General features: G+C 39.0%; 1 protein-coding gene across 9 annotated transcripts in view; it reads right to left on the reverse strand.

The window, feature by feature from the left end:
• LIMCH1 (LIM and calponin homology domains 1) overlaps positions 1-27,424 on the reverse strand; it is a 345,245-nt gene that overhangs the window by 195,710 nt on the left and 122,111 nt on the right. For all 9 annotated transcript variants that reach the window (XM_036852624.1, XM_036852621.1, XM_036852622.1 and 6 more), the window contains exon 2: positions 5,958-6,028. In XM_036852624.1, coding sequence (XP_036708519.1) covers positions 5,958-6,028 — 71 coding nt within the window. The remainder of the gene's footprint in view (positions 1-5,957; positions 6,029-27,424) is intronic.

The following is a 27,424-nucleotide window of genomic DNA, read 5'->3' on the forward strand; positions in this document are numbered from 1 at the left end:
CATATTTATAATTGACTTTAGGCCTATTTCCAACAATAATAATGGAAATGGCGAGTGATCCAGGGTGCCAGCCCAGCGCCAGACACCGCTGAGCAGTTCACATATTCTCTCACTGGAATCTCTCAAGTATCTTATGAGGTATGAATTTCCCCCATTTCGTGGACAAAAGGAGAAAAGCTAACATTTAAGTGCCTGCTATGTTGCAAGCACTAAAGAGTTTATACACATTATCAATTCATTTACTCCTCTGAACAGCCCAATGAATTAGGTATAATTATATCTGGTTTTATAGATGAGGAAACTGGGGTCCAGGGAGGTGAGGTAACTTGCCTAAGGACACACAGGAGGCAAATCTAGGATCTGGACTGGCCACTAGGTTGAAGCATATGAAATCACATTATCTGACTGGTTTTGTTTTACCAATACAACAATTTCATTGGATTCAACCTAGGGGTTCCCAGATCCATTCACTTTCCACTACGCTTTCCATAAACAGATTTGAACTGGCTTTTGTTAAATATGTATTCTTGGATAGTAACCAAAAAGAATGAAAAGGGTGAGGCAAGGATGCGAAACCAAACCACAGAGATCAAAGGAGAGCGTATACACTGCAACTAGATGCAATTATTATTATTATCATTTTACTATACTAACTTTATCTCTTTCTGTCTATGCCTCTTTTTTCCTGAAGCATTTGCATATAATTGTAGAGTATATGGATTATCATTACATTATTCTTGTCACTTCTCTGTAAGTTTAAAACTTTTCAAAATAAAAAGTTGGTGGGGGTGGGGTGGACTTGTAAAGAGACTCGTGAGAAAACCTTTCTTGAAAAGGTATTTGATTTCCCCAAATAGCACTTTGCACTGCCCAAACTACTTAACTTTATGAGGGTAAACAATTCACATCTAAAATTAAGTCCGTAGTCCTCATGGGCTGGCAAACTTTTTCTGTAAAGGACCAGGTAGTAAACATTTTTAGGCTCTGTGAGCCCCATACAAACTCTTGCTTTGTTTCGATTTGTTTTGTTTTTTGTCTACAACTCTTTTAAAATGTAAAAACCGTTCTTAGCAAGAAGGAAGGCCTGCACAAGAACAGGACATGGGCCAGAATTTGCCAACTCCTGATATAGATGGAATTCCATAGCCTTCTATCTATATAATAAAGTCTTAGGAAAACAAGTCAGAAACTTTCCTTTCTGGAATATTTCACAACAGCCTCTCTGATCTGGGTGCAGGGAACTAGATGACAGTCATCACTGGTTCCATACTGGGAGTGGCTTCCTTAGGGAATAGTCTTTGTAGCCTTTCTTTTAAACTCTGAAGTCCCCCAGTACACAATGCAGTATTCATTTGACATTTCTAAAAGCATGACACTTGTCACACATTTGCAGCTTTGTCAGACTTTGACCCTAGACCATTTATTTAATGCTCAGCAGAGAGCTCACATCGTTTGAGCATTTAACCTCCAAACTTCAACTACACACACTTGGCAAAAACAACAGAGGAAGAGAGAGACGGTTAGAGCAAAAATACATCTACTATAATTCTATCTGGCACGTGCGCTCTATTTTATTCTTGCTATTAGTTATACATTTATGCATAAGTATTACTGTTTTGGGGGGTACATGTGCGAGGGCAAGCGTACTGCATTTCACAGGCGAAGTAAAAGAGCTCCCAGGGCGATTCTGAGGCTACTCAATTTCCACCTTATATGCTGCCTGGAGGTGCCAGTCTTTTCTCTCTCCTATCTCTGTAGTCTTTAGTACAGGTCCACCAACCTCATTTGTCGCCATCAAGTTTTGACAGCTCTTACCTAAGAATACTGAAACCCCTACACTGTCCGCCGACCATAGCCTCCTACCCCCTCAGCTCTCTCACGCCCTCCCTCTCACTGGACTTGCCTTCTTGTCTTAAGAGGGTCCACCAGGCCCTTGATGCTTATATTTTTCCAAGACCACCAACCCCACACAGTCCTTCTTCCTCTGTCCAGCTGAGACGCCGTGGTTACCCTCTGTACTGCATTTCTCCTCAAACTCTAGGTTTTCTGGCACCAACTCCATCCCACCGCCACCACCCAACCTCTTGCTTTTCTCTCCCATTAAAATCCCAACTCTGGACACAGGACAATGATTAAGAGCAGAAGCAAAGGAATCAGACTTCTGAATTTAAATCTTTCTCATCTGGTACAACCTTAGCCTAGTTATTTAATCCTCTGTACCTCAGTTACTTGCTCTGAAAAATGGGTATCATAATAGTCCTTGTAGGCCACAGGTAAGTTTAGAATCAGGCTGGTAAGAGGAAAACCAGACCCCAGGCCCAGAAGATGCTCTTCTGTTTGAGAAGAACTGTGAGGTTTTTTCAGACTCATAAACAACCAGGATATTTTTTTTTTAACATCTTTATTGGGGTATAATTGCTTTACAGTGGTGTGTTAGTTTCTGCTTTATAACAAAGTGAATCAGCTATACATATATCCCCATATCTCCTCCCTCTTGAGTCTCCCTCCCACCCTCCCTATCACACCCCTCTAGGTGGTCACAAAGCACCGAGCTGATCTCCCTGTGCTATGCAGCAGCTTCCCACTTTCTATCTATTTTACATTTGGTAGTGTATATATGTCCATGCTATTCTCTCACTTCTTCCCAGCTTACCTTTTCCCCTCCCCGTGTTCTCAAGTCCATTCTCTACGAACCAGGACATTTTCAGTGAACAAAGAGCATGGTGTTTCTCCACGATTGCAACCAACATTTAGAGCCAATCCAACTCAGAAGAGGTGAACTCCAAGTTTTCAAAATTTGAAAATATAGAGAGTTCTTATATTTTCAAGTATTGCTACCTGGGTGGTGGTTGAGGGTTAGAACTTCTTAATCACCAGCATCCACAAAACTCTCTCTGGTTCTAGAGAGTTGCACAGCCTTAGATATTCTCATCTACCCTCCAAAGAGAACCCTCACTTTCCTGAGACTCTGCAAACTGGGTTTTCCTGCCTTTCAGGCCCTACCATCAGCCCATCCCATGCCTGGAACAGTGCAAGTCCCCCTCCTTGTCAGATTAGTCTCTGGATACAAGTCCTGGCAAAATACACTTGCTAATCTCAGTCTGCAGCAGCCCAATATGCTTCGGTTCAGATCACAGTTAGCCATGCCCCCATCCCTGACAAAAAGGAGACGGAGATGTTCTTCCTCCATCGTCCCGACCTTCAGTGCATTCAGCTCCTGAGTCATACTTCTGTCTCTCATTGTGCTGTGGGCCCTGCACTTAGAACTTGGTCTGCATCTTGTTTGTCTGGCTGCTGTCCCAGCCTTCTCTCCAAGGCTCGGCTGGGACTTATGCTGCTGGCTTTCAGGCCACCAGTGCAGTTCATTCCACCTTCACAAACTCTGCACCAGGAGTGCCAGATGGAGTCCCACGGGGAAGCCAGGACTTGACCCTGGTCCTCAGACTCCTTCAAATATGCCAGGGGGTCTAATCCTCTGTGGTTAGAGGAGTTAAACAATAACTCACTTGTCCTGGGTTTTATCCTACCTACCCAGACAGTAACATTTGTCCACATCCTCTGTGTTGGCCATTTCCCTCAGCTCACCCGCAGGCTGTCAGCAGTCAAAACCCTTTATTTATTTAAAGAGGCTCCTGGTTATAATCTGTGCCTCCATGCTGTCTAACCATACTATTTCCTAACCATGGCCTGCACCTAAACCCCACCTCTCCACCTCTAAACAACCCAAACATTCATTAACGTGTTTGTAAAAGGCCAACAGTTCGTGCCACTCCACACGAGAGACTCCATCCTCCAACTCAGCATCAACTAGGTAAGAGACAAAGTCCACGTGTGCAGATGTCTCTGGATCCAAAGCCTTGTCTTCAGACAAGCCTACCTAATCCAAAGGCAGGCAAGCGATATTACTCTATAACAGATTTACTCATATGATGGAGAGGTGGATGCCTATAACAATCTTTGGAGCTAATGTTGGGAAAACACAAGTTGGTACCAAAGACCCACTTCAAGAGACTTAAGAGAGCATGATGCACATGAATTACATCAGATTCTGGCTCATCTGTTAACATCAGGAGAGGGCTAAGCCCAGAATCATCGGAGGAGCAGGTGCTAGAACACAAGAGAAGTATTTAGAGCCTGTCTGAGTTTGTATCCGTGAGATGCTAAACTAATTATGGTTTACCTAAGAGCTGAGCTCTGATTTAGATTTAATAAAGGGAAAAGAGGTGGTGAGGAAAGTAAAGTATGAGAAGAGGGGAGAGACTCCACAGGAAAGAAGGTATGGAAACAGAAATCAGGGGATGTACAGGCTTCCCTGGTGGCATAGTGGTTAAGAATCTACCTGCCAATGCAGGGGGATCTTCTGGGAAGATCCCACATGCCGCAAAGCAACTAAGCCCGTGCGCCACAACAAGTGAGCCTGCTCTCTAGAACCTGTGAGCCACAACTACTGAGCCCGCGTACCACAACTACTGAAGCCCATGCACCTAGAGCCCGTGCTCCGCAACAAGAGAAGCCACCACAATGAGAAACCCATGCACCACAACAAAGAGTAGCCTCCGCTCGCTGCAACTAGAGAAAGCCCACATGCAGCAACAAAGACCTAACACAGCCAAAAATAAATAAATAAATAAATTTATTAAAAAAAAAAAAGAAAGAAATCAGGGGACGTAAATTTCTCTCTGAAGAAAGAAAGGCAGTGGAGAGCAGAAAAAATAAACACTGACATGAACTATGTTGAAAATTGCTGCATAATAATCAACATTTGTACAGCAAATGTAATTTTTTAAAGCACCTTATCCACATTATCCTCTTGAAATTCACAAAAAGCTTATGAAATAGGCAGGAGTTGTAAATTTTTTACTACCCCTTTAAAGAGAGACAAATGAGACTCAAGGAGGTTATCTGATTTAAGGGGTGAAGAAAGGATTTGAGTCTCTAAAGCTCAGGCTCCAAAACCCCTGCTCTTTCAACTACATCGGTGGGTCTCAAACAATATTCTGCAAGTCACCAAGATAAGAGTGCATTCTATGTGATTCCATTTACATAAAGTTCAAGATAAGGCAAAATAGATGCTATGGTAATAGAAATCAGAACAGTGCTTTTCTATAGGTGGTTGACATTGACTGGGAAGGGACATGAGAGAGCTTTGTGTTCTATATCTTGCTCAGGGTGTAGGTTACATGAACGTACACAGTTTACAAAATCCATTGGGTTGTATATCTAGGAGCTGTGCATTTCATGCATGTACATTTCAACTCAATGAAACAAAAATCAGTATCCAAATGACAGAACCTATCAAATGAATTCAAAACACAAAATCTTGATTTGAAGTTTATGTCTATCCCTCTATAAGTATTAAGGCTCTAGCTTATTCTGTGTCTGGAAACACTTCACAGAAAGCTCTTGAATCCATCATCACAGGAGCACTCTATGACAAAGCCCAGGTTCAAAACATAAAAATTGAACACTGCAGTTATTTTGTCAACAGCACAAATTAAATATATTCAAAATACCTCAGGGAACTAGGCCTAGTGAGGAAGATTGCCTGGCATGTTTCAAGATGTTGTCAGTAAATAGAAGCCCTGCTTTTACTTGGCACAAGCTGTTTTTGTTTAGAGGGAATAAGGGGAGAAAAGCTGCTTTTTTTACCACAACTTGGTCCACAACCTTCCAATTACTTGGGCCCAAACTCCTACATTGTAAAAGTTGGTTGGAACTGAGTAGCAGCTACCAGATATTCCTTCTTTAACTAATTTGAAATTGCCAAGGTCCCCACCACTCCCTACTGCCCCAAGACTACTTATCTTTACTGCCTAACCCACCTAAGTGATTTGTTTATGAATTTCAGATTCAAACTGTGAATAAATTCAAAACAAACACTAGAAGTTTTGCAGACAAACTGAATAGCATTAATGATTTTTCTTGAATAAAACCAACTGAATATAGGCTATACTTACTCGCAGAGAAGGATTCCATTTTCTAACCCTGTCCGAAAATCTTTATCACCAAAACTTCTGCCAGTTACTTGCTGGAAAAGAAAAAAAGAAAAACAGAGCATAAATTTTTCTTTTTTAATCAGGAAGCTCAGTGATTTTTTTCCAAGATATTTCAAGAGACTTGAAATAACTGGTGGCACTCCAAGAATGGGAAAAATCTGTTAGGTCTGAATTTCCTTTCCATGTGTAGCTTTGCTTAGATCAGCTAATCTTAAATTTAGACCATTTCTTTGAAGTTTTTTTCCTATCCAATACCTTAAAAAATATCTGTTCTTCCTGATAAGGATATTACTTTTGGGGTTTGGCCATGATAAGTCAAGGCCACAGCCTCTTTCATCCTGAGGGTCTAACCCACACTTTCAAAAAAGCCTGCAGAAAGCACCACCTAAGGGTAAAGTATCAGACCTCCAAACCTTGAGAGACTAACATCAAGACTGGATGGAAAAAAGCCAATATCCATACTAACATGGTGTGAAAAAGGAAAATAAAAGCTGGCAAAGAATGAACTGTGCTGTGTCTGATAAAAACACAGTACTGATGGCCTTTCCTGATGCCTCTGGCTCTCAGCAGCCCTTTGGTCTGGGCACCAGGGCATTCATTTTTTCATTCAGTAAATATTTATTGAGCATCTACAATAAGCCAGGTAAATATGCGTGCTATAAATCCTAAAGCAACCTCTAAAATAGCAAAATTTTAAAATATAGCTAATAAACCAAGAAAGGAGATTAAATGGAATTATAAAAAAGATACTCTAACCATAAAAAAGAAAAAAGTAAAAGGGAATATGGAATAGATGGAATAAATAGAAAGTAAATAGCAATATTATAGACTTAAACCTAACCATGTCAATCAGAGCATTAAACATAAATGGTGTAAACATCCCCAATTAAACTAAAGAGATCATCAGATTGGATTAAAAAAGCAAGACCCAACTATATGATGCCTACAAGCAATGCACTTTAAATACAAACATACGAATAGGTAAAAATAGAACAGAATAAGATATACCATGCTAACACTAATCAAAAGAAAGCTAAAGTGGTTGTATTAACTTCTACAATAAAGAATAATACCAGGGACAGAGAAAGTCATCTTAAAACAAAGGGTTTAGGTTATCAGGAAAATAATTCAGGACACTTTTACACCTAATTTGTTTTTTTGTTTGTTTTTTTTAAAAAAGCTTCAAGATACATAAGCCAAATCAGATAGATCTGCAAGGAGAAATAGACAAATTCACAACTAGAGTCAGAGATTTAATATCTCTCTTTGATAACTGACAGAATAAGCAGATAGAAAATCAATAAGGATAAAGAAGGTTTGAACAACACTATCAACCAAATTGACTTAATTGACATTTCTAGAATATTCCACTCTACAACAGCAGAATGAACATTATTCTTCTTAAGTTCACAATGAACATTTATTGAAATTAGACCAGTTTCTGGTTCAGAAAACTAGTCCCCACAAGCTTAAAAGAATCTAGTACATAAAAAGAATGTTATCTGACCACAACAGAATTAAATTAGAAATTAACAACAAAAATGTCTATGGAAAAAATCCCTAACCCCAAGTAATACAATTCTAGACAACCCATTGATCAAAGAAGAAATTAAAAGAAATTAGAATGTATTTCGTAGTGAAAGAATATGGCAATATAAAAATGTATGGAAAGATGCTAAAACAGTATATTGGGAAAATATATGGCACAAAACACCTATATATCAGAAAAAAGATCTCATATCAATAATTTCTGCTCCCTCCTTAAGAAAAGTAAGCCCAAATTAATCAGAAAAAAAGGAGAAATTATAAGAGTTGAAATCAATCAAGTAGAAAACCAAAGAGTGACAGAGAAAAAAAATCAATGAAATCAAAAGCTATTTAGGACCGGAAACTGCTGCAGTTCTCAGCTGTGGTTAATAGTTGTTGTCAAGAGGATCCCAGGGCTCTTTGCTGTAGGGATGAGGAGCTGATGGGGACCCAGGGAGGGTTTCTTGGAGTCTCTGTGGAGCCCCTGGGCCAGCTCCCATAGTGAAGGCTGTAGGATCTTCCTTCCAGCCCCAGCAGCTCTGGTTGAGTCCACAGGTGCCCACCTGGCCTCTGGTTCCTGGGAAGAGTGGAGTTGTCAGCAAGAGAGCCTGGGTGCTGAGGCCCAGGGGGAAGATGCCAGCCAACTGGAGTGCTCCTGGGCCATCCCTGGCTCTGACTACAGGGGGATGTGAAAACTCCTGTGAGCCGTGTGGCTGACAGGGTCTTGGTGCTCTAGCCTGGTGTCAGGCCTGAGCCTCTGAGGTGGGAGAGCCGAGTTCAGGACACTGGACCACCAGAGACCTCATGGTCTCACATAATATCAATCAGCGAGAGCTCTCCCAGAGATCTCCGTCTCAACACTAAGACCCAGCTCCACCCAACAGCCAGCAAGCTCCAGTGCTGGACACCCCACACCAAAAAACTAGCAAGAACACAACCCCACCCATCAGCAGAGACGCTGCCTAAAATCATACTAAGTTCACAGACACACCAAAACACACCACTAGACGTGGTCCTGTCCATCAGAAAGACCAGATCCAGCCCCACCTACCAGAACACAGGCACCAGTCCCCTACACCAGGAAGCCCTCACAAGCCACTGAACCAACCTCACCCACTGGCGGCAGACACCAAAAACAACGGGAACTACGAACCTGCAGCCTGCAAAAAGGAGACGCCACACACAGTAAGTTAAACAAAATGAGAAGACAGAGAAACACACAGCAGATGAAGGAGCAAGGTAAAAATCCACCAGACCAAACAAATGAAAAGGAAATAGGCAGTCTACCTGAAAAAGAATTCAGAGTAATTATAGTAAAGATGATCCAAAATCTTGGAAATAGAATGGAGAAAATACAAGAAACGTTTAACAAGGACCTAGAAGAACAAAACAGCAAACAAACAATGATGAACAACACAATAAATGAAATTAAAAATTCTCTAGAAGGAATCAATAGCAGAATAACTGAGGCAGAAGAACAGATAAGTGACCTGGAAGATAAAATAGTGGAAATAACTACCACAGAGCAGAATAAAGAAAAAAGAATGAAAAGACTTGAGGACAGTCTCAGAGACCTCTGGGACAACATTAAACGCACCAACATTCGAATTGTAGGGGTCCCAGAAGAAGAAGTGAAAAAAAAAGGGACTGAGAAAATATTTGAAGAGATTATAGGTGAAAACTTCCCTAACATGGGAAAGGAAATAGTCAATCAAGTCCAGGAAGCACAGAGAGTCCCATACAGGATAAATCCAAGGAGAAACACGCCAAGACAAATATTAATCAAACTATCAAAAATTAAATACAAAGAAAAAATATTAAAAGCAGCAAGGGAAAAGCAACAAATAACATACAAGGGAATCCCCATAAGGTTAACAGCTGATCTTTCAGCAGAAACTCTGCAAACCAGAAGGGAGTGGCAGGACATATTTAAAGTGATGAAATGGAAAATCCTACAACCAAGACTACTCTACCCAGCAAGGATCTCATTCAGATTCGACAGAGAAATTAAAACCTTTACAGACAAGCAAAAGCTAAGAAAATTCAGCACCACCAAACCAGCTTTACAACAAATGCTAAAGGAACTTCTCTAGGCAGGAAACACAAGAGAAGGAAAAGACCTACAATACCAAACCCAAAACAATTAAGAAAATGGTAATAGGAACATACATATCGATAACTACCTTAAATGTAAATGGATTAAATGCTCCAATCAAAAGACACAGACTGGCTGAATGGATACAAAAACAAGACCCATATATATGCTGTCTACAAGAGACCCACTTCAGACCTAGGGACACATACAGACTGAAAGTGAGGGGACGGAAAAAGATATTCCATGCAAATGGAAATCAAAAGAAAGCTGGAGTAGCAATTCTCATATCACACAAAATAGACTTTAAAATAAAGACTATTTCAAGAGACAAAGAAGGACACTACATAATGATCAAGGGATCAATCCAAGAAGAAGATATAATAATTGTAAATATTTATGCACCCAACATAGGAGCACCTCAATACATAAGGCAAATGATAACAGCCATAAAAGGGGAAATCGACAGTAACACAATCATAGTAGGGGACTTTAACACCCCACTTTCATCTATGGACAGATCATCCAAAATGAAAATAAATAAGGAAACACAAGCTTTAAAAGACACATTACACAGGATAGACTTAATTGATATTTATAGGACATTCCATCCAAAAACAACAGAATACACTTTCTTCTGAAGTGTTCATGGAACATTTTCCAGGATAGATCATATCTTGGGTCACAAATCCAGCCTTGGTAAATTTAAGAACATTGAAATCTTATCAAGTATCTTTTCCGACCACAACGCTATGAGACTAGACATCAATTACAGGAAAAAAATACTGTAAAAAATACAAACACATGGAAGCTAAACAATACACTAATGAATAACCAAGAGATCACTGAAGTAATCAAAGAGGGAATCAAAAAATACCTAGAGACAAATGACAATGAAAACATGATGATCCAAAACCTAAGGGATGCAGTAAAAGCAGTTCTATAAAGGAAGTTTACAGCAATACAATCCTACCTCAAGAAACAAGAAAAATCTCAAATAAACAACCTAAGCTTACACCTAAAGCAATTAGAGAAAGAAGAACAAAAAAACCCGAAAGTTAGCAGAAGGAAAGAAATCATAAAGATCAGATCAGAAATAAATGAAAAAGATATGAAGGAAACAATAGCAAAGATCAATAAAACTAAAAGCTGGTTCTTTGAGAAGATAAACAAAATTGATAAACCATTAGCCAGACTTATCAAGAAAAAAAGGGAGAAGACTCAAATCAACAGAATTAGAAATGAAGAAGAAGTAAAAACTGACACTGAATAAATACAAAGGATCATGAGAGACTACTACAAGCAACTATATGCCAATAAAATGGACAACCTGGAAGAAATGGACAAATTCTTAGAAAAGCACAACCTTCCAAGACAGAACCATGAAGAAATAGAAAGTATAACCAGACCAATCACAAGCACTGAAATTGAAACTGTGATTAAAAATCTTCCAACAAACAAAAGCCCAGGACTAGATGGCTTCACAGGTGAATTCTATCAAACATTTAGAGAAGAGCTAACACCCATCCTTCTCAAACGCTTCCAAAATATAGCAGAGGGAGGAACACTCCTAAACTCATTCTATGAGGCCACCATATACCAAAACCAGACAAAGATGTCACAAAAAAAGAAAACTACAGGCCAATATCACTGATGAACAGAGATCCAAAAATCCTCAACAAAATACTAGCAAACAGAATCCAACTGTACATGAAAAGGATCACACACCATGATCAACTGGGGTTTTTCCAGAAATGCAAGGATTCTTCAATATACGCATATCAATCAATGTGATAAGCCATATTAACAAATTGAAGGAGAAAAACCATACAATCATCTCAATAGATGCAGAAAAAGCTTTTGACAAAATTCAACACCCATTTATGATAAAAACCCTCCAGAAAGTAGGCAGAGAGGGAACTTACCTCAACATAATAAAGGCCATATATGACAAACTCACAGCCAACATCATTCTCAGTGGTGAAAAACTGAAACCATTTCCACTAAGATCAGGAACAAGACAAGGTTGCCCACTGTCACCACTATTATTCAACATAGTTTTGGAAGTTTTAGCCATGGCAATCAGAGAAGAAAAAGAAATAAAAGGAATCCAAATTGGAAAAGAAGAAGTAAAACTGTCACTGTTTGCAGATGGCATGATACTATACACAGGGAATCCTAAAGATGCTACCAGAAAACTACTAGAGCTAATCAATGAATTTGGTAAAGTAGCAGGATACAAAATTAATGCACAGAAATCTCTTGCATTCCTATACACTAACGGTGAAAAATCTGAAAGAGAAATTAAGGAAACACTCCCATTTACCATTGCAACAAAAAGAATAAAATACCTAGGAATAAACCTACCTAAGGAGACAAAAGACCTGTATGCAGAAAACTATAAGACACTGATGAAAGAAATTAAAGATGATACAAACAGATGGAGAGATATACCATGTTCTTGGATTGGAAGAATCAACATTGTGAAAATCCTACCCAAAGCAATCTACAAATTCAGTGCAATCCCTATCAAACTACCAATGGCATTTTTCACAGAACTAGAACAAAAAATTTCACAATTTGTATGGAAACACAAAAGACCCCAAATAGCCAAAGCAATGTTGAGAAAGAAAAATGGAGCTGGAGGAATCAGGCTCCCTGACTTCAGACTATACTACAAAGCTACAGTAATCAAGACAGTATGGTACTGACACAAAAACAGAAATATAGATCAATGGAACAGGATAGAAAGCCCAGAGATAAACCCATTCACATATGGTCACTTTATCTTTCATAAAGGAGGCAGGAATATACAATGGATAAAAGACAGTCTCTTCAATAAGTGGTGCTGGGAAAACTGGACAGCTATGTGTGAAAGTATGAAATTAGAACACTTCCTAACCCCATACACAAAAATAAACTCAAAATGGATAAAAGACCTAAATGTAAGGCCAGACACTATAAAACTCTTAGAGGAAAACATAGGCAGAACACTCTATGACATAAATCACAGCAAGATCCTTTTTGACCCACCTCCTAGAGAAAGAAAATAAAAACAAAAATAAACAAATGGGACCTAATGAAACTTAAAAGCTTTTGCACAGCAAAGGAAAACATAAACAAGACGAAAAGACAACCCTCAGAATAGGAGAAAATATTTGCAAATGAAACAACTGACAAAGGATTAATCTCCAAGATGTATAAGCAGCTCATGCAGCTCAATATCACAAAAACAAACAACCCCATCCAAAAATGGGCAGAAGACATAAATAGACATTTCTCCAGAGAAGATACACAGATTGCTGACAAATACATGAAAGGATGCTGAACATCACTAATTGGTAGGGAAATGCAAATCAAAAGTACAATGAGGTATCACCTCACACCAGTCAGAACGGCCATCATCAAAAAATCTACCAACAATAAATGCTGGAGAGGGTGTGGAGAAAAGGGAGCCCTCTTGCACTGTTGGTGGGAATGTAAATTGATACAGCCACTATGGAGAACAGTATGGAGGTTCCTTAAAAAACTAAAAATAGAACTACCATATGACCCAGCAATCCCACTACTGGGCATATACCCTGAGAAAACCATAATTCAAAAAGAGTCATGTACCACAATGTTCCTTGCAGCACTATTTACAATAGCCAGGACATGGAAGCAACCTAAGTGTCCATCTACTGATAAATGGATAAAGAAGATGTGGCACATGTATACATGGAATATTACTCAGCCATAAAAAGAAACAAAATTGAGTTATTTGTTGTGAGGTGGATGGACCTAGAGTCTGTCAGACAGAGTGAAGTAAGTCAGAAAGAGAAAGACAAATACCATATGCTAACACATATATATACGGATCTAAAAAAAAAAATTGTTCTGATGAACCTAGGGGCAGGACAGGAATAAAGACGCAGATGTAGACAATGGACTTGAGGACACGGTGAGGGCGAAGCGTAAGCTGAGACAAAATGAGAGGGTAGCATTGACATATATACACTACCAAATGTAAAATAGATAGCTAGTGGGAAGCAGCTACATAGCACAGGGAGATCAGCTCGGTGCTTTGTGACCACTTAGAGGGGTGGGAAATGGAGGGTGGGAGGGAGACACAAGAGGGAGGGGATATGGGGATATATATATACATATAGCTGATTCACTTTGTTATACAGCAGAAACTAACACAACATTGTAAAGCATTTATACTCCAATAAAGATGTTTAAAAAACTCTTTATTTGAGATCAACAAAACTGATAAACCTTTAGCTAATAAATTTGATAACCTTTGGTTTTTAGCCAAAAAGAAAGACTCAAATTACCAACATAAGGAATGACATGATATCATTACAGATTCTACAGACATTAAAAGGATAACAAAGAAATATAAATAAATCTGTGACAATAAGTTCACCAACTTAGATGAATTGAATAAAATTTTTGACACAAGCATCCATAGTTCACTCAACAAAGAAATAGATAACCTTCCCAAAAGAAAACGGCAGACCCAGAAGGCTTACCTGGTGAATTACAGCAAATATTTAAGAAAGAAGTAATGCAATTCTACACAAACTCTTCCAGACAATTGAAGAGGAAAGAATACTTCCCAGTTCATTTTATTAGGGCAGCATTACTGTGATTCCAAAACGAAAGACATTATAAAACAGATAACACACATATACACATACACAGAGGAAATATGCCAACACCTTGTCTCTTAATGGTGGGAATCAGATGTGATCTTTATTTTCTTCTTTTAAAGTTTCCCTCTTTTCCTAAAACTTTCTCCAGTTAATACATATTACTTTAATCATCAGAAAAACCAAACAAGGTTTTTTCTTTTTCTTTTTTTTTTAAAGAGCAGCCCAAGGAAACTAAGCAGTCCCAACTCTTCCTTGTAAATCAGAGTTCAAGTTCTATTATAAGACATCCTCATTACCACTCCTACTAGAAAGGCAATCCACAAGCCAATATAATATACCACCTCAAAAAAATTCCTTTGTTAATATCCTCTCATTCTTATCTGAGGAAAGGTGAGAAAATAGATAAAACGTAGTTCCTTACAGTTTGCAAATATCTAGCTTTTTCCACAAAATAAAAAATTAAGAAAGGAATTAAAGAAAGTCTTTATAAAGCTAAAGTTTTAACCACAGACTTAGAACAGCATAGCATTTTCTTTCGTGAATTTATTAGTCCTGATTTATATTCTCAAAACGTTACTAATATTCTCTATAAAACTAACCTCCATTCAGTGAGAAGTGATTAGAAAGTTTTAAAAACATTTTTTTCAGATCTTTACATTTTTGTTAAAAGTATTCTAGTGCAGATAGTGCTAACATTGAGAACCCAAGCTCGTTTAGCTACATTTATTACAGAATTTCTGACTAAGTTAAGCCAGGTCCCTCTCCATTTACTGGGCGAAGATGATAAGCAGGGTTGAGATAGAAACACAAATGAGACATGGCTACTGCATGCAGAAAGCTCACAGATGGGAGGAAAGCAGATATCTAAGCTCCTACCATAAATAGCAGGTAACAGAACTATTAAGATTTTAAGAAAATATTGGTGGCCCATGAACCACCTAAAATTCCCATGTACTATTTAAAATTATCTTGCATGTGATGCATGGCCACTAAAAAATTTCGAGTCGATTTAATAGTCCAAAGTCAGCCTGCTAATCAAGATGTAGTCCGATTAAATTCAGTTTCCTAGACTCCTAATTGTGGAGGTGGGAGCAGGCACCACGCATTTGGAGGAAGGTGCTCATTTCCACCTCTGTTCCTCCTCATCTGCCTCCTTTCCCACTCTTCTGTGTCCATCAGGTCCCAGCATAGCTTTCACACGGCTCTCCACTGATCCAAATGCCACCCGTTCTTCCAAGCCCAGGTTACTTAGGGTAGAGGCACCTGGGCCTTTGTTAGGAGGGTCAACAGCTGCATAGACTCCAGAAATTCAACAAGGACTGAGCCACTGAACAGCCTGGTCCTTAGACCAGCACCAGCTGCAGCCGCAGCAGCATCTTCACCTGGAATTAACGTTAGATATACAGACTCAGTCCTCCCACCTTCTCCAAGACCTACGTAATCAGAACAAGCCTTTAAAAAAGATCCCATGTGATTCATATGCAAAGTAAATTTTACAAAGCCCTGACCTTGCACACTAAACTAAGCCAGCAGTTCAGTCTAGAAAGGTTGGACCCTCCATTAGAATCAGGATTTTGGATGACTTGTCTCAATGACCCCTCTCAGCAACATCTTTATGATGTATTTACAGTGTCACACGTTGTATAGTTTAACTATAAAGACTGCTAATTACTGTTCCCTTCTTAATAGCATAAGCCATTACTATAAAAACAAAAAACAAACAAAAAAACCAGCTGCCGGGCTTCCCTGGTGGCGCAGTGGTTGAGAGTCTGCCTGCTAATGCAGGGAACACGGGTTCGAGCCCTGGTCTGGGAGGATCCCACATGCCATGGAGCGGCTAGGCCCGTGAGCCACAATTACTGAGCCTGCGTGTCTGGAGCCTGTGCTCCGCAACAAGAGAGGCCGCGATAGTGAGAGGCCCGCGCACCGCGATGAAGAGTGGCACCCCCTTGCCACAACTAGTGAAAGCCCTCCCACAGAAACGAAGACCCAACGTAGCCATAAATTAAAAATAAATAAATAAATATAAATTAAAAAAAAAAAAAAAAAAAAACCAGCTGCCAAGAATCAACCACCATTACCAACAGACCATGAGCAGGGGAAATGAAAAGTGACTGCCAAATCCTTCACTAACCTTCCCACCTGGGCCCCAACTGATGCAGGACTCAGTAACCTTCCAGACAAGGCACTGACCAAGCCATCAGCTCGTGATCACTCTCCAAGGACACAGAATAGGATGGGAAGATTAATAGAGCCTTAAAGAGGATCTGTGATGGAGATCTGGGATGTGGGGTGGGTGGGGAGAGAGCCCAGGTTCAGAAGCATTCAGGGGCTAACAGGGGAAGAGCAGCATGAAATGTCAAGAGCACTTTATCATTCCCCCAAATCCTGCTCTTGCTGGTCCTCACCCATCCGATCAATTAGTCCTAGGAACTCTACCCTTGCAGCTGTTCAGCTTAGTTATACTTGACCCCACTCTTTCATACCCAATCATATCCACCAACAAATCCTGTTGACTCACCCTTCAGAATTTAGCCAGAATCCAACCACTTCTTGTGGCCTCCACTCTACCACCTTACTCCAAGCCATCATCATCTTACACCTAGATAAGAGTCTCCTAATTGGCTCACTGCTTCCACCCTTGCCTCCTTCCATCTATTCTCAACCCAGCAGCCAAGGTAATCCTGTCAAGTACTCCACTCAAACCCACCCCAATACTTCCCCATCTCACTCACAGTAAAAGCCAAAGTTTTTACAGTTCTCTGAAGGTATTCAACATAAAAACAAACAAGGAAAAAAACCCTACTAGAGGAGTATGGACAAAACTATTGGACACCACCATGATTTTAAGGGTAGACATAATGAACTTGCATACCTCTCCCCCATTCATGGTGATCCTCAGAAGTACTTACGGTGGCAATTATGTCACCTACTATGCCTTATATGCCTTTCAGAAGAGTCCAATGTCAGATTCTGTTTCCTACTTTATGGTTTAGGATTAATTCACTTTCATTACTAACCAAAATATTTGTTGCAGGAACATCCTGTGTAAGATTAAAATAGTCTATAAATAGGTAATTTACCAAAACCTCAATGGTTTAAAAGGAAAAGCTTCCTTCTACCTTAGCAATCAAACCAAAAGCAGAAGCAAGAGGACATCATGATGTATCATCACACTATTTTATGCAAGTAATTATTGAGTAATAAGCTCATCTGGACTCGATTTCCTTCCCATAGAACTAAAAGGTAATTATGTCTCTGAGTTTGTCCATGTCAATGGCACTGCTCTAGAACATTCAGGTAACTGAAATATGGAGAACTTTTAAAAAAACCAGTCTAATAAAGAAAACCACACAACTTTATGGTAACATTTTTACAATGTGTTTATAATGTAACACACTGACACTGTATGTCTTAATGCCTCATTCTGTTAATTACTTTATTACCATCATTACTAAATAGTTGCCATGAACAAAGACTGCCAAGAATCAGTCTTTCAGCCTGATCATTACCATTTATACAAATTGCATTTCAGAAATATTTTCATTTATCTTCAGCTGTTTCTTTAAAACAATCTGGTGGACAAACTGCAGTCCACTAATAAACTGCAGGTCCAAAGGGATTTTAAATAAATGTTGGAGGAACTTCCCTGGTGGTCCAGTGGGTAGGACTCCGTGCTCCCAATGCAGGGGGCCTGGGTTCAATCCCTGGTTGGGGAATTAGATCACACATGCATGCCACAACTAGGAAGTCTGTGTGCCACAACTAAAGATCCCACATGCCACAGCGAAGATCCTGCATGCCACAACTAAGACCCGGCACAGCCAAAATAAATAAATAAATAAATATATATATATATATATATATATTTTTTTTTTAAAGTTACAATTCAAAAAAATTAAAAAATAAATGTTGGAAATCCTATTATAAAGATCTTAAGAAGTGATTCTATTGGCTGGCAAAATAATGGTCCCTGCATTCAAGAAATAGAAAAAATACAAAATTTACTATATTTTGACTTAATCTTTGAAAGACATGGACATTTTCCCTAAATTATTGTACAAAAACAGGTACACATTTTAGAAGGTTTGATTTCCTCCTACCAACAGTCAATGAAAATCACACCTCCTTAATTCACCAGAGAAAATTATTTGTAGTTCATTATGCTCACTTCTCTTCTGATAATATTTGACTTATTTAACAAAAGGAGTATTTCTTTTTAAACCTAAATTGTAAAACAAAGCAGAAGAGAATTGCTCTTATTTTTCACATTTATTGAGAAATAAATCCACTGCTACTTCTGTCTCCTTAATAGGGCTGCTAGAAAAATCAAATCAAAATTCTATGGAGAAGAACACAGCAAGGAGGCAGCTGTCTGCAAGCTAGGAAGGGTGCTCTCGCTAGAGACCAATCAGCTGGCATCTTCATCTTGGACTTCCCAGCATTCAGAACTTCCCAACTGGCCCAGAAAGCTGTTTTCTCGGTTTTCCGCCAGCTCATTAGCCACAGGATCCAATCCATTGCCAGCACAGGCTGTTACAACTCCAACATGGGTCCAGAGATGGGCTTTGGACTGTGCAGGCATAAAGGATAATAGTTTAAAAAAACAAATACACCAGAGGGCAGACAGCAGAAGCAAGAAGAACTACAATCCTGCAGCCTATGGAACAAAAACCACATTCACAGAAAGATAGACAAGATGAAAAGGCAGAGGGCTAGGTACCAGATGAAGGAACAAGATAAAACCCCAGAAAAACAACTAAATGAAGTGGAGATAGGCAACCTTCCAGAAAAAGAATTCAGAATAATGATAGTGAAGATGATCCAGGACCTTGGAAAAAGAATGGAGGCAAAGATCGAGAAGATGCAAGAAATGCTTAACAAAGATCTAGAAGAATTAAAGAACAAACAAACAGAGATGAACAATACACTAATTGAAATGAAAACTACACTAGAAGGAATCAATAGCAGAATAACTGAGGCAGAAGAACAGATAAGTGACCTGGAAGACAGAATGGTGGAATTCATGGCTGTGGAACAGAATAAAGAAAAAAGAATGAAAAGAAATGAAGACAGCCTAAGAGACCTCTGGGACACCATTAAACGCAACAACATTCGCATTATAGGGGTCCCAGAAGGAGAAGAGAGAGAGAAAGGACCAGAGAAAATCTTTGAAGAGATTATAGTCGAAACTTCCCTAACATGGGAAAGGAAATAGCCACCCAAGTCCAGGAAGTGCAGAGAGTCCCATACAGGATACACCCAAGGAGAAACATGCCGAGACACATAGTAATCAAAATGGCAAAAATTAAAGACAAAGAAAAATTACTGAAAGCAGCAAAGGAAAAACGACAAATAACATACAAGGGAACTCCCATAAAGTTAGCAGCTGATTTCTCAGCAGAAACTCTACAAGCCAGAAGGGAGTGGCATGATATACTTAAAGTGATGAAAGGGAAGAACCTACAACCAAGATTACTGTAACCAGCAAGGATCTCATTCAGATTCGATGGAGAAATCAAAAGGTTTACAGACAAGCAAAAGCTAAGAGAATTCAGCACCACCAAACCAGCTCTACAACAAATGCTAAAGGAACTTCTCTAAGTGGGAAACACAAGAGAAGAAAAGGCCCTACAAAAACAAACCCAAAACAATTAAGAAAATGGTCATAGGAACATACATATCGATAATTACCTTAAACGTGAATGGATTAAATGTTCCAACCAAAAGACACAGGCTTGCTGGATGGATACAAAAACAAGACCCATATATATGCTGTCTACAAGAGACCCACTTCAGACCTAGGGACACATACAGACTGAAAGTGAGGGGATGGAAAAAGATATTCCATGCAAATGGAGATCAAAAGAAAGTTGGAGTAGCAATACTCATATCAGATAAAATAGACTTTAAAATAAAGAATGTTACAAGAGACAAGGAAGGACACTACATAATGATCAAGGGATCAATCCAAGAAGAAGATATAACAATTGTAAATATATATGCACCCAACATAGGAGCACCTCAATACATAAGGCAACTGCTAACAGCTATAAAAGAGGAAATCGACAGTAACACAATAATAGTGGGGGACTTTAACACCTCACTTACACCAATGGAGAGATCATCCAAAATGAAAATAAATAAGGAAACAGAAGCTTTAAATGACACAATAGACCAGATAGATTGAATTGATATTTATAGGACATTCCATCCAGAAACAGCAGATTACACTTTCTTCTCAAGTGCACATGGAACATTCTCCAGGATAGATCACATCTTGGGTCACAAATAAAGCCACAGTAAATTTAAGAAAATTGAAATCATATCAAGCATCTTTTCTGACCAAAACGCTATGAAATTAGAAATGAATTACAGGGAGAAAAACACAAAAAACACAAACACATGGAAGCTAAACAATACGTTACTAAATAACCAAGAGATCACTGAAGAAATCAAAGAGGAAATCAAAAAACACCTAGAGACAAATGGCAATGGAAACACGACGATCCAAAACCTATGGGATGCAGCAAAAGCAGTTCTAAGAGGGAAGTTTATAGCTATACAAGCCTACCTCAAGAAACAAGAAAAATCTCAAATAAACAATCTAACCTTACACCTAAAGGAACTAGAGCAAGAAGAACAAACAAAACCTAAAGTTAGCAGAAGGAAAGAAATCATAAAGATCAGAGCGGAAATAAGTGAAATAGAAACAAAGAAAACAATAGCAAAGATCAATAAAACTAAAAGCTGGTTCTTTGAGAAGATAAACAAAATTGATAAGCCATTAGCCAGAGTCATCAAGAAAAAGAGGGAGATGACTCAAACCAGTAAAATTAAAAGTGAAAAAGGAGAAGTTACAACAGACACCACAGAAATACAAAGCATCCTAAGAGACTACTATAAGCAACTCTATGCCAATAAAATGGACAACCTGGGAGAAATGGACAAATTCTTAGAAAGGTATAATCTTCCAAGACTGAACCTGGAAGAAATAGAAAATATGAACAGACCAATCACAAGTAATGAAATTGAAACTGCGATTAAAAATCTTCCAACAAACAAAAGTCCAGGACCAGATGGCTTCACAGGTGAATTCTATCAAACATTTAGAGAAGAGCTAACACCCATCTTTCTCAAACTCTTCCAAAAAATTGCAGAGGAAGGAACATTCCCAAACTCATTCTATGAAGCCACCATCACCCTGATACCAAAACCAGACAAAGATACTACAAAAAAAGAAAATTACAGGCCAATATCACTGATGAATGTAGCTGCAAAAATCCTCAACAAAATACTAGCAAACAGAATCCAACAACACATTAAAAGGATCATACACCATGATCAAGTAGAATTTATCCCAGGGATGCAAGGATTCTTCAGTATAGGTAAATCAATCAATGTGATAAACCATATTAACAAATTGAAGAATAAAAACCATATGATCATCTCAATAGATGCAGAACAATCTTTTGACAAAATTCAACACCCATTTATGATAAAAACTCTCCAGAAAGTGGGCATAGAGGGAACCTACATCAACATAATAAAGGCCATATACGACAAACCCACAGCAAACGTCATTCTCAATGGTGAAAAACTGAAAGCATTTCCTCTAAGATCAGGAACAAGACAAGAATGTCCACTCTCACCACTATTATTCAACATAGTTTTGGAAGTCCTAGCCACGGCAGCTGAAGAAGAAAAAGAAATAAAAGGAATACAAATTGGAAAAGAAGAATTAAAACTGTCACTGTTTGCAGATGACATGATACTATACATAGAGAATCCTAAAGATGCCACCAGAAAACTACTAGAGCTAATCAATGAATTTGGTAAAGTAGCAGGATACAAAATTAATTCACAGAAATCTCTAGCATTCCTATACACTAATGATGAAAAATCTGAAAGAGAAATTAAGGAAACACTCCATTGATACAAAAAGAATAAAATACCTAGGAATAAACCTACCTAGGGAGACAAAAGACCTGTATGCAGAAAACTATAAGACACTGATGAAAGAAATTAAAGATGATACCAACAGATGGAGAGATATACCGTGCTCTTGGATTGGAAGAATCAATATTATGAAAATGACTATACTACCCAAAGCAATCTACAGAGTCAATGCACTCCCTATCAAATCACCAATGGCATTTTTTACAGAACTGGAACAAAAAATCTTAAAATTTGTATGGAGACACAAAAGACCCCAAATAGCCAAAGCAGTCTTGAGGGAAAAAAACGGAGCTGGAGGAAGCAGGCTCCCTGACTTCAGACTATACTACAAAGCTACAGTAATCAAGACAATATGGTACTGGCACAAAACCAGAAACATAGATCAATGGAACAAGATAGAAAGCCCAGAGATAAACCCACACACCTATGGTCAACTAATCTATGACAAAGGAGGCCAGGATATACAATGGAGAAAAGACAGTCTCTTCAATAAGTGGTGCTGGGAAAACTGGACAGCTACATGTGAAAGAATGAAGTTAGAACACTCGCTAACACCATACACAAAAATAAACTCAAAATGGATTAGAGACCTAAATGTAAGACCGGACACCATAAAACTCTTAGATGAACACGTAGGAAGAACACTCTTTGACATAAATCACAGCAAGATCTTTTTTGATACACCTCCTAGATTAATGGAAATAAAAACAAAAATAAATAAATGGGACCTAATGAAACTTAAAAGCTTTTGCACAGCAAAGGAAACCATAAACAAGACCAAAAGACAACCCTCAGAATGGGAGAAAATATTTGCCAATGAATCAACGGACAAATTATTAATCTCCAAAATATATAAACAGCTCATGCAGCTCAATATTAAAAAAACAAACAACCCAATCCAAAAATGGGCAGAAGACCTAAATAGACATTTCTCCAAAGAAGACATACAGATGGCCAAGAAGCACATGAAAAGCTGCTCAACATCACTAATTATTAGAGAAATGCAAATCAAAACTACAATGAGGTATCACCTCACACCAGTTAGAATGGGCATCATCAGAAAATCTGCAAACAATAAATGCTGGAGAGGGTGTGGAGAAAAGGGAACCTTCTTGCACTGTTGGTGGGAATGCAAATTGATACAGCCACTATGGAGAACAATATGGAGGTTCCTTAAAAAACTAAAAATAGAATTACCATATGATCCAGCAATCCCACTACTGGGCATATACCCAGAGAAAACCATAATTCAAAAAGACACATGCACCCCAATGTTCACTGCAGCACTATTTACAATAGCCAGGTCATGGAGGCAACCTAAATGCCCATTGACAGACGAATGGATAAAGAAGAAGTGGTACATATATACAATGGAATATTACTCAGCCATAAAAATGAACGAAATTGGGTCATTTGTTGAGACGTGGATGGATCTAGAGACTGTCATACAGAGTGAAGTAAGTCAGAAAGAGAAAAATAAATATTGTATATTAATGCATATATGTGGAACCTAGAAAAATGGTACAGATGAACCGGTTTGCAGGGCAGAAATTGAGACACAGATGTAGAGAACAAATGTATGGACACCATGGGGCGAAAGCAGCAGGGTGGGGGTGGTGGTGTGATGAATTGGGAGATTGGGATTGACATGTATACACTGATGTGTATAAAATGGATGACTAATAAGGACCTGCTGTATAAAAAAATAAATTAAATTAAATTTAAAAATTAAAAAAAAAAATTCTATGGAAACTCTTTGCAAACCATCTCAAGCCATACTCATCTAAGTCAGAATTAGCAATCAACCAATAATCGTCTACCGTCTACCAAATACCTACTTCTGGCCAGGCAGTATAAGAGGTGTGAGTGAGATCAAAATAACAAGATCTGGACCCTACCCAGTAAGGACCCACGAGCCAGGGGGAAAGATAAAACATTACAAAACAGTAGTTGGTGTTGGAAGAGAATTATGGGCAAGAGCACGGAGCAAGCAATCAACACAAACTGCACAACTAAAGAGACAGCTGAATAGTTCACATTCATATAGCAATTTCCTTATGCTTTCTCTGTTCTAAATGTTTGCCACATATGAATTTATTTAATCCTCATAACAGCCCTATGAGGTGGGTCTGATTATTATTATTTCCATTTTAAAGTCAAAGAAACCTAGACGCAGAGAGGTTAAGTAACTTGCCCAAGGACACAAAACTAGTAAATAGCAGAGCCAAGATTTAACCTCAGGTAGTAAGACTGCAGAGTTCACACTCCTATATACATATGATTCTGTGCAGCATCTGAGCAAAGAAATGAACTCTCTCTGCCTGAGATAGTCAAGGAAAGCCTTTGAGGCGCTGACATTTGAGTTGGTCCTGAAGGAAAAGAAAGGATTCCTCAAAGGAAGGAGATGAAGTAGTGCACCCCAGGCAAACACAAAGACCTATAAAAAGGTTTATTTGAGCAAAGAGGAAAAGTCCTAAGGGTGAGAACAGGGGGAGGCAGGTGGGGAGGGGAGAGTGGTAGGAGATAAGGCGCCACCGTAGGCATAGCCCACATGATAAAGGACCTGTATGTCAGAACTATGGGTTGTACTTGAACCTGAAACAACAGAGACATCCCAGAAGATGGGGCAAGGGAAAGGTTCTTTGGCAATCATTCTCCCCATTTCCCACTAATTCCCCATTCCTAAAGAGATAGTCCAAGCATGACTTCCTTGTGGACTCTGCCACCAACATTTTATAGCCAATGACCTTGCTTTTGGAATCACAGTGAGATCAAGACCATCTGGCCAGACTTTCCTTTGGGACCACTGCCCCTAGCCCCACCCACATCCCTTTATAGACCATATCTACACATATCTTTTCATCTTTTCCTGTCAGCTCAAAAGACAGAAATGCACTTTCTCTTTCCTCTATCAAAGCTCGGAATTCCATCCCTTCCCATCCCCAGGTACTACCTTTATCTCAACCTTACCTCTAGGACCATAGCATCCTTCATCTCTCTGCTGATAGCATAATGATTTCCCTCCTTTCCTAAAAACGCTAATTCATTGACTCCAGCTCCTTCAACCACAATCCTGTTTTTCTCCTTCCTTTCACAGTCCAATCCCCATATACGAGTATCGGGTACCCATTACTCTTATCATCATAGCTCAGCCGCCTGTCCTCTTTTAATTCGCTGAAAATTCTTAAAGGGTTAAAAGTTGAGACCTGCAAATTTGACTCTGAGCCTCACCAGCAGAAGCTAAATCATAAGCAGATTAATGAACTTCTACCAACCTTCAGCTTCCCTACTTACAAAGTGATAAATTGTACCTACTCTAAATGCATCAATAGTAAATGAATTGCATACGAGTAAATTAATTAGTGTATGTCAAATCCTTCCCATAGTGCCTAATCCATAGTAAGAGCTCAATAAACTTCACTGTCAATATTGGCAACAATACCAGAATTGCCATAGATCTCAGTCTTAATTTCTCTCTTTCCAATACTCTTTGCAGATCTTTCCTCCCTGATCTTAAATGATGCCATGCTTTACTGGTTCTCCTCTTAAATTCTAATTTTGCCATACTGTCTGATCCAACAGACATTGTCTCATCTAATCTGAATCAAGGTCTCAGCAGCATGATAGTCAATCTCTCCTTCCTTTTTAGATCGCTTGCCCCTCCTAGGCCTCCCCACTACCAGACACTCCTGATTTTCCTTCTACCTCATTCAATAAATACTCCTTTCTCTGTTGCCTTAGGTAATTCTACCTCATTCATTTCTTAGGTATAAAACATGGTTCTTTTTCTCCTTTCTTCACTTTTCCTTTGTTCTCTGTATAGCCCCACACTCCTCTTCCCTGGGTAGTTCCAGGTCTTTAAGTACCTCACACTGATAACTCATTCATTTTTATGAGTTTAAATATCTTGCCTTTAAACATCTTGCATATGATAACTCACATATTTTTATATGTGGCATTGACCCTTCTCCCCTGATGTCCGGAATCAAATATCCAATTTCTTACTCAACATCTTCACTTGGATACCTAATAAATATTTCACACTTAACAAGATCAAAACAAAATTTGTGACGTCTGTCCTCCGATCAACCTGTTCCACCTCTGGTCTCCTCCATATCAATGAATGGCACCACCATCTCCCGTCACCAAGAGCATACAGACACAGTCAAACCATCAAAAAGAGCAATGTTCCTCTCTCCAAAATGTACTTTAGATCTGTCCTTTACCCTCTGTCTCTACACTACACACTAGTCCAAGCCTCCGTCACCTCTCAGCAAAAAAACTACACCAGCCACCTTCATGGTCACCCTGCTTCCTCTCTGGCCCTCTACAAGCATCTCCCACACAGGACCCAGAAATCTTTTTATAGATCAATCCCATGTCCCTTCTCACTACACCAGAATAAGTCCAAGTTTTATCCACAACCTCTTCATTTTACAGATAAGAAAAAATAATGTCCTGCAAATTAAGTGACTTGCTCAATGTCATAAGCTAGCTATCAGCAAGGATGAGACTAAAACCAGACCTCCCTTCACCCAGGCCAGGGCTTCATTGCCCCACCCACTGCCCTCTGAAGGCACGTATTCTAATGACAATTACATCGATACACTCTCTTTAATAACAATAGCTCCTTACATCTATTCAGTTTGGGTTGGCAAAGAAACAGCACAGAAGTCCAGGCCTGAGGTTATTTAATCAACATTATCAGACCATGATCCTCTCCAGCACTAGCTCTGAGTGTTTAATGTTGAGGATAATAAAATGCAATCTGCAGAATCCATTTATATTTTCATCATGTCATCAGAAACCCAGAAGGCGCTGTTTATAGCCACAGATTGACAGACTCTGCTAAAAAAAATCTAATTAAGAATACAAGAAATGCTCCAAAGCATGCTGGGAGCATTAAATCCTCTGATCTAGCCATTGCGTGCTCTAGACACAGGAAATGGGTCAGTCCAGGAACATGTGAGTGGGTTTAGCAGTAAATGTGTTTGCACACTTAGGCTGTTCTTACCTTCTAAAGAGACAGAACAGACACTGCAAAGAAAGACAAACAACTCATGAGCTTTAACACAACATAAAGTATTAGCAATTGATTTGATTTGAGAGCAAAGAAAAAGAATGAGTCCCGAAAGAAAATGGGCTAGTAAAGTGCTTCTGGGCTATGTGTGCTGTCTCTACTACAAGCAGCAGAGATAGGCTTCAGCCACAGT

Source organism: Balaenoptera musculus, chromosome 5, assembly GCF_009873245.2.
Source record: "Balaenoptera musculus isolate JJ_BM4_2016_0621 chromosome 5, mBalMus1.pri.v3, whole genome shotgun sequence".
Classification (NCBI taxonomy): domain Eukaryota; kingdom Metazoa; phylum Chordata; class Mammalia; order Artiodactyla; family Balaenopteridae; genus Balaenoptera; species Balaenoptera musculus.